At 30.9% G+C, this 8,030-nt stretch overlaps 1 protein-coding gene across 1 annotated transcript; it reads left to right on the top strand.

Moving 5' to 3' along the window:
* Positions 1 to 3,782: 3,782 nt before the first annotated feature.
* On the top strand, positions 3,783 to 7,034 carry LOC143605304 (protein NSP-INTERACTING KINASE 3-like). The gene is made up of 11 exons (XM_077081465.1): positions 3,783 to 3,916; positions 4,398 to 4,530; positions 4,651 to 4,722; positions 4,810 to 4,953; positions 5,046 to 5,117; positions 5,221 to 5,280; positions 5,365 to 5,462; positions 5,536 to 5,682; positions 5,761 to 6,102; positions 6,181 to 6,572; positions 6,666 to 7,034. Exons 1-11 carry the CDS (start codon positions 3,820 to 3,822, stop codon positions 6,981 to 6,983), a joined length of 1,875 nt encoding a protein of 624 aa, XP_076937580.1. The 5' UTR covers positions 3,783 to 3,819; the 3' UTR covers positions 6,984 to 7,034.
* Positions 7,035 to 8,030: the final 996 nt, after the last annotated feature.

The following is an 8,030-nucleotide window of genomic DNA, read 5'->3' as shown; positions in this document are numbered from 1 at the left end:
ATTAATTAAATTGCTCTGTTTTTGTGAACATGCTCTTAACAAGTAAACATTGTATATTTAGCATGTGGATATGAATTAAATATTAATTAAGTTGCCTTCCCTTTTTGAGATTATCAACACTACAAATAGTATGATTATATATGCTTAAATGGTTTGACTTTTGAGCACGTCCATTCCTTAATCCTATCATAAAATGAGTCAAACAAGTTAACAAGTAAACATTGTATATTTAGCATGTGGATATGAATTAAATATTAATTAAATTGCTCTGTTTTTGTGAACATGCTCTTTACATGCACCCAAACGAGCTCACGTGATATGTTTAAAGTTTAATGTTAACCCTTACGTATTGTTCAAAAAATAAATTAACAATAATATAAACAACAAATATAATAAAAACCTGTGTAATACACAGGCTATAAGCTATTATTAATATACAACTCATTTAAACAAGTTCAGCATGGCATGGTTTAGTTGTTATATTCATGTAAATTTAATTTTAATACAAAAACCTCAAAGTTTATGTTGAAATTGAAACCTAAACACATAAAATTTAATGAAAATTAAAAATTATCAACGTTAGAAAAATCATCAAAAATTAAGAACATCGATTATGGATAACGTGAAAAATGCACAGACAAAGACAGATAAACCTTATATGCGATTTGGTTTATTTTGGGGTGATAGCGGCAAAGTTGGCAGATAAAATACATGGGTGTGTTGGTGGGCGTTATTCACGTCTTACATTATATTAAAAACAATTAACATAGCCCACGAAATACAATAAAACTAAAAAAATTTGAAATCCTGGAAAAATGTAATAAAACCGCATACAACAAAAAACAACAAACATTAAACCAATTAAAGGTACGTTCTACATAATTCTTAGATAATAAAGACAAAAATACTATAAGACCAAAAACTTTACTTAAATTCCAAACCCAACTACAAACCAATGTAAGTTCAAAACAAGCCCATATAAGTTACTATAAACCCACCAACTAAACCTAAACTCCAACTATAAATAAAACATAATTTATTATTTCATGAAACCTTTGATTTTAATACAAAATCATAACTAAATATTATATGTTTACAATAATATTTAAAAAAAAACTTAAATATACATGTGTAACACGCGGGCTAAAAGCTAGTTTATTTATAAAGAACAATATATTAAAGCTTAATAATGATATGTCTATATAACCATTTTTTATTCCGATATTACAATGTTTAATAAATAAAAATGAAAAGTTGAGCATATTCATGGGACAAAAATACCTTCGAATCTTTGATGGTTGGGAGTCGTAAGTTTGGGGCAAAGCACTATATTTAAAAAAGCTTTTAAGGCCTAGACAAATTGACAACAGAATGTTTTGTCATTTAACACCTCGTTTTCTTCCACATATTCTCATCTTACCAATTTTTAATATTTTCTTAGGGGGGCTTTAAATATACCAAAAGTTTTTATTTGGTATACCAAGTCAACCCTATTAATCAACTATTAATCATTCAATCAACTACTAATCATATCAATCATCATTTTTATTCTATTTTATTTAAATATAACTACTAATCATTACATAATAATTATTTAAACTACTAATATCTATTTTTTAATTAGGTTTTTTAAAGACTATTGTAATTAGTTTTTTGCAATACTAGTATTAATAATAGTATATTAAATATTTTATTATACAATTATGAATTATTACTAGTCTTCTATTGAATATTTCCCTTCTAATTCGAATGGGCAGTCAGTTTTTTTTTGTGCCAGAAACTTTACTTGAATCCTTAAATTTATATTTTCCGCCACGATCACACATGATTACAACTTTATACACGAACCCATTAGGATATTTGTTCGATCTTTTAGTGACGACGACAACACCAAGAGAGCGTGCCAAGTTTTGTACCCAATTCATCAATTCTTCATGGGACCCGAACACCTAAAAATTAATAAAAAGTTAATAAAAAGAATAGATAATACACTTAATAATAAAAAGTTAATAAAAAATGTGTATATATAAGTTAATAAAAAAGAATAAATGATACACCTAATAATAAAAAAGTTAATAAAAACATGTATATATAAGTTAATAATAAAAAGTTAATAAAAACATGTGTACATAAGTTAATAATAATAAGAATAAATTATGCACCTAATAATAAAAAGTTAATAAAAAACTTAATAATAAAAAGTTAATAATATATTAGTTAATAAAAAAATAAATAATACACTTAATAATTAAAAGTTGAATTTTTGGGAGATGTGTTCATGATTGGTTCACCAAAGTTATGTCATTGAATTTTGTGAAATTTGGAAATTGAGCAAAAAAGCTTCTTGGAATCAAACATCATTAATGACTTTGGTATACTTTTGGTATATTTAACAGAACCCTTTTCTTATCAAAACGATTTTATATTTTATTCAGTCACTTCATATTTTAAAAGTAAAAACCAAAATCATCATCATCATCATCATCATCATCATCATCGTACTCAGTATATCCCACCAATAGCAAAGCTATGGTAGGGTCTGAGGAGGGTAAGATGTAGACAGCCTTACCTCTACCCCATGGGGATAGAGAGGCTGCTTCCGGTGAGACCCCCGGCTCGAAATCCAATTCAATATTTATCTGTTAATTCACTGTCAACAGTCTAGAAAACAATTTTTCGTTTCAAAAGATGACCATAACATGTCACGAAAACGAGCAACAAGTTATACCCCAACCCCATTTTAGATAACAAAATTGATCTTATTAAAAATAAAGCTTTGGTCTTAAGAGTCAAAGAATAATTATGCACTCGACCCATTAGACCCTGTTAAGAAAATCCGCATCCTTCATGACTAGTAAACCAAATGTATCAAAATCATATAAGATAACACATGTTTCTCTAAAAAGGAGTTTTAGTAAGTAATGTATAAACTTTATTCATATTATATCGCATACGTAAGTTAGTGTATTTTTGCAACTCGGGCTCAGGGCACTGTCATTTAGGCCAATCTGGCGATTGACGAAATTTTTTTATGTGTTTATAATTTAATTTTCATCTTTTTATTATGTGATCCGACCTGGACGAACGAAAAAATTTGTAATATACGGTGATAGACAATTGACCTCCGATACTTCCAACCTCTGTAAAAGAAAATTCCTAAGTCCGTCACTGAGCATATAGATCTGGTATACAGTCATCTTGGTATACACACTTTGATTCATTGTATATACAACATTAAATTTTGTAATATTCTTAACATTTATTTGTAATTATTGTTAACTAGTCTTTGATTTCTAGACAAAGGTGGACAATGTGGATAGATAAAAGCATCAACTTTATATGAAACAAAATGATAATTTGAAAACTTTATAAAAGGGAAAAAGGCAAGGAAGATGAAGACAAGCAGGCACGTGATCTGCCAAGATTTTACCTGCAAAAAATAAAAAAAAAGCTTTTCTGTTTATAATTGCATTGTTCTCTTCTCACAGACATCCGTCCACCCTCCAGTCCAATCACTGAATAAAAAGCAAATGTCTTTGTTTTTCCCCAAACAATTATTTGATTCTTTTCATTAAATACTACTTTATTTATTTAAATTCTAAATTCCCTTTGAACTGTGAGGTGTTGTTCAAGATAATATTAATATTCTGTTCTGTTCAACAACACCCAGATCTTTTCATCTTTCATCTTTCATCCAAAGTTTATGTTTTCCCATCTGGGTTTTCATTTGTGAGCAAGATTGAAAGTGGGTTTTAAACCAAATGTCTTATCTTTGATGTTTGTTGATACATCTGTACGGAATTTCAAGATTCTTGAAGCATGGAGAAGAAATTATGTATTTTAGGGGTTTTCTGTCTTTTGACATGGGTGAATGTTGCTTATGCAACTCTGTCTCCCTCTGGAGTAAATTATGAAGGTTTGTTTTTATTAATTTCTTTTTTCTAAATTTGGGCATTCTGTTTTTATTAATCTGTTTCTGTACATATTGTTCCCTGTTCATTCTTGCTCAATTTGGGTAAATTTCAGTTGGGTTGTTCTTATTTTTAACTGTTTCAAACTTGAATCTTTAATTGGTTGAATGACTTTATATTCTGCAATCTTTTGTCTTAAAATCAAGAAAGTACAGTAAATTTAAATACATTAATCAGCATTCTTGAAAGATTGAATCTTTATTAATGGCTATTTAATCTGGGAATTATTTTTATTAATATGTTTCTGTAACTATTGCTCCCTGTTCATTCTTGCTCAAACATTGAATCTTTAATTAGTTGAATGAATTTAATGCTATATGAATTTATGTTCCAAAGTCAAGAAAGTACAATAAAAATTAAAAATATTAATCAGCATTCTTGAAATTGAAAGATTGAATCTTTATTAATGGCTATTAATGGATGCAGTTGTGGCTCTAATGGCAATAAAAGATGCTCTAAAGGACCCACGGAATGTTATGGACAACTGGGATTTATCTTCTGTAGATCCGTGTAGTTGGAGAATGGTTACTTGCACCGCTGACCGATCGGTTTCGGCTTTGTAAGTTTCTTTAGGCTCATCTTCTTGAATTTTTATTAAATTCTGTAAAAAAGATTGATAATTTGTTTGTTAATTAGTTGTTAAATACTTAACTCTTTGTGGGTTTTGGTTCTTGACCAGAGGGCTTCCTAGTCAAAACTTATCCGGGACCTTATCATCTGCAATTGGAAACCTTAGCAACTTGCAATCTGTGTAAGTTCTTGGTTTCTTGACTGGTCTTGTTTTAACTAAAAGTCAACCTATAGTTCTAGGGATTAATAGTTGTGTACAATCGTGTAGCACGCTACAGAATAATGCAATATTTGGGCCGATTACGGATGCACTCGGGAAGCTGCAGAAGCTTCAAACTCTTGATCTGTCAGGAAATATGTTTAGTGGAAAGCTTCCTAGTTCTTTAGGGGATCTCAAGAACCTTAATTTTTTGTAAGTTTTAATGTATAAGTATTAAAAGTGCAGTAAAATTGAAGTTATCACAAAGTTTTACTCATTTTGAATAATGTTTTTGAGCAAGACAGGCGTCTGAACAACAATAGTCTTACCGGCTCAGTTCCTGAATCTTTATCTGGTGTTGGCGGTCTAACTCTTGTGTATACCACTTTGCTTAATATCAATTTTCATAATTTATGTATATACTTATGGGTTTAATTCAAGCTTTTATCATATCATAATTCATACATTTCTCTTATGCAGGGACTTGTCATACAACCATCTCAGTGGTCCTTTGCCAAAACTATCAGCAAGAACGTGTAGGTGCGTTTAAATTCGTGTTTTGAAATTGAAATTAATTGATTATTGCATTTTGACATTGAAATGTTAATGTTGTTTCGGGTTCAGAATCATAGGCAACCCTTCACTTTGCGGGCAGAATTCTGTAAACAATTGTTCGATTATTTATCCTGAACCTCTCTCTTTTCCACCAGATGGTTTTACAGGTGATAATTTGTTCAATTTTTTTTTAGTTTCTATTAATATTATTAAAAATAATTCTGACATTGTATTTATTAGACCAATCCTCATCAAATGAAAAAAGACATCATTTGACCATTGCACTTGGGACAAGCTTCGGTGCTGTTTTCCTAATAATCCTAGTCATCACGTCGCTTATATGGGGGCGGTACAGGAAAAACCAACAAATATTCTTTGATGTTAACGGTTAGTCATTACTGTCTTATTCAGTCATATTATTATTTGTTATTATTAAATAAATGTTGAGTTTTATAATACATGCAGATCAATATGATCCGGAGGTATGTTTGGGCCATTTGAAGAGGTATACATTTAAGGAGCTTTGGGCCGCAACCGACCATTTTAATGCAAAAAATATTCTTGGGAAGGGCGGATATGGAATTGTGTACAAAGGGACATTGAATGATGGTACAACGGTAGCAGTAAAAAGATTAAAAGACAGCAACAATTTTGGTGGTGAAATTCAATTTCAAACGGAAGTTGAGACAATAAGTTTGGCTGTTCATCGTAACCTTTTACGCCTTTGGGGTTTTTGCTCTACTGAAAATGAACGGCTTCTTGTCTATCCGTTTATGCCAAATGGCAGTGTGGCATCAAGACTGAAAGGTTTGACTTTTGACCATGACTTTAACTTTGAATATTTTTCTAACTTAAATTCATATATTTGGATTATATGCATAGCAGATATTATCCAGGGGAGGCCCGTTTTGGACTGGTCGAGGAGAAAAAACACAGCTTTAGGGACCGCACGCGGGTTGCTATATTTACACGAGCAATGTGATCCGAAAATAATCCATCGGGATGTTAAAGCAGCTAACATTCTTTTGGATGAGGATTTTGAGGCGGTCGTTGGTGATTTTGGGCTGGCTAAATTATTAGACCACCGAGATTCTCATGTCACGACAGCTGTTCGTGGGACTGTGGGCCACATTGCCCCCGAGTATCTGTCAACGGGCCAATCATCTGAAAAGACAGATGTGTTCGGTTTTGGGATCTTGCTTCTTGAACTGATCACAGGACAAAAAGCTGTTGATTTTGGACGCTCGGTTAACCAGAAAGGCATAATGCTGGATTGGGTACGCTTTTGTTATTTTAAACATTAGTACCGCAAAATAATCATATTTGCTTAACAAACAAACATTCGATTATATAACTGGTTTGTCATATAGGTAAAGAAGCTCCACATAGAACGGAAGCTAAATCTAATGGTGGATAAAGCTTTAAAGCACGAATTTGATCGGGTTGAGTTGCAAGAAATGGTGCAAGTTGCGCTTCTGTGTACTCAGTTTAATCCTAATAATCGGCCAAAAATGTCGGAAGTGTTGAGGATGTTGGAAGGTGAAGGGTTAGTTGAGAGATGGGAGGCATCACAAAGTGTTGAGACACCAAGGTTTAAGGGTTTAGAAAGTATTCCTCAAAGATATTCGGATTATATGGAAGAATCTTCACTTGTAGTTGAAGCAATGGAGCTTTCTGGTCCAAGATAACATCAAGTTTTTGTCCTATGTTTTGGTTTTTGTGTGGTTGTGGATATAGTTGTTGAATGCTGCTGCATGTGTAAAAAGGTAAAGGAAATCTAGCGTTTGTTTTTGTTGGGAGTTCAAGGATTAAGTGGTTGTCACAATGAAGTCACTTAATAGCAAATGTATATCTTTTTACTGTTTTGAGATAGTTTTTTATGCATTTGATTGATGGTTTATGATAAGACTAATTAACTGTCTTCTCTCCTAAACATTTTAATGTTCCTGTGTAGATTAAATTATTAACAGCCTTACACTCTTCTTAAGCAATGTTTGGATCATGTAGCTTGTTGAAATTGGAATTTGTAGTTCAAGAGATGATATGTTTGGTTGGATACCTTAGAGAACCAATAGCATTCTCAATCCGTTTCCTAAAATTATGTGAGGAGGATTTGTAAATTATGTGGTATGGTTATGAGTAGTTGTGAGTAGAGAAGAGAGAAAATTTATATGGGAAAGTTAAATTTGAGGTTTTACTGTAGATACTGTATAATTTTTTAATATTTTCATGAATTAGTTGTGAGTAAAAGAGATAGAAAATATGATGATAAAGGTATAAAAAATATTATTTAATTAAACAGAAGAGAGAAAATACAATATTTTTTAGTGTAATTATATAATATATATGGATATAGGGTTGGAAACGGACTGAGAATGCTCTTAGAGAGGATGTTTCAAGTTTAAACCTAATAAAAAAAAGGTAATTTAATTTTTATTGGTGTAAAGTAAGATAGGAGTATCATCTATCAACCTACAAAAAATAGTTAGAAAATGATAGTGTTTTTGGTAGTTTTTTAAATAATAACTTATTAACTTAGTTTTTTAAATAATAACTTGTTAACTCTAAGCTAGTTAAAATATGATTTGTACTTATTTTTAATCTTCAATGTCACTTTTATCACATTTTAACCAACTTATATAGGTAACAAGTCATTATTTTAAACAAAAAGTCAATAAGAAATATTAGTTCAGTGATTTTGCTTATGTTTTTTTTACAGGTGTAGAACTTTAATG

This window comes from Bidens hawaiensis, unplaced genomic scaffold, assembly GCF_021521415.1.
Source record: "Bidens hawaiensis isolate Kalapana, Puna unplaced genomic scaffold, B.hawaiensis_p1.1 tig00068928_1, whole genome shotgun sequence".
Lineage (NCBI taxonomy): Eukaryota > Viridiplantae > Streptophyta > Magnoliopsida > Asterales > Asteraceae > Bidens > Bidens hawaiensis.
Note: the sequence above shows the minus strand (reverse complement) of the source record. Positions and strands in the feature narration are given on the sequence as shown.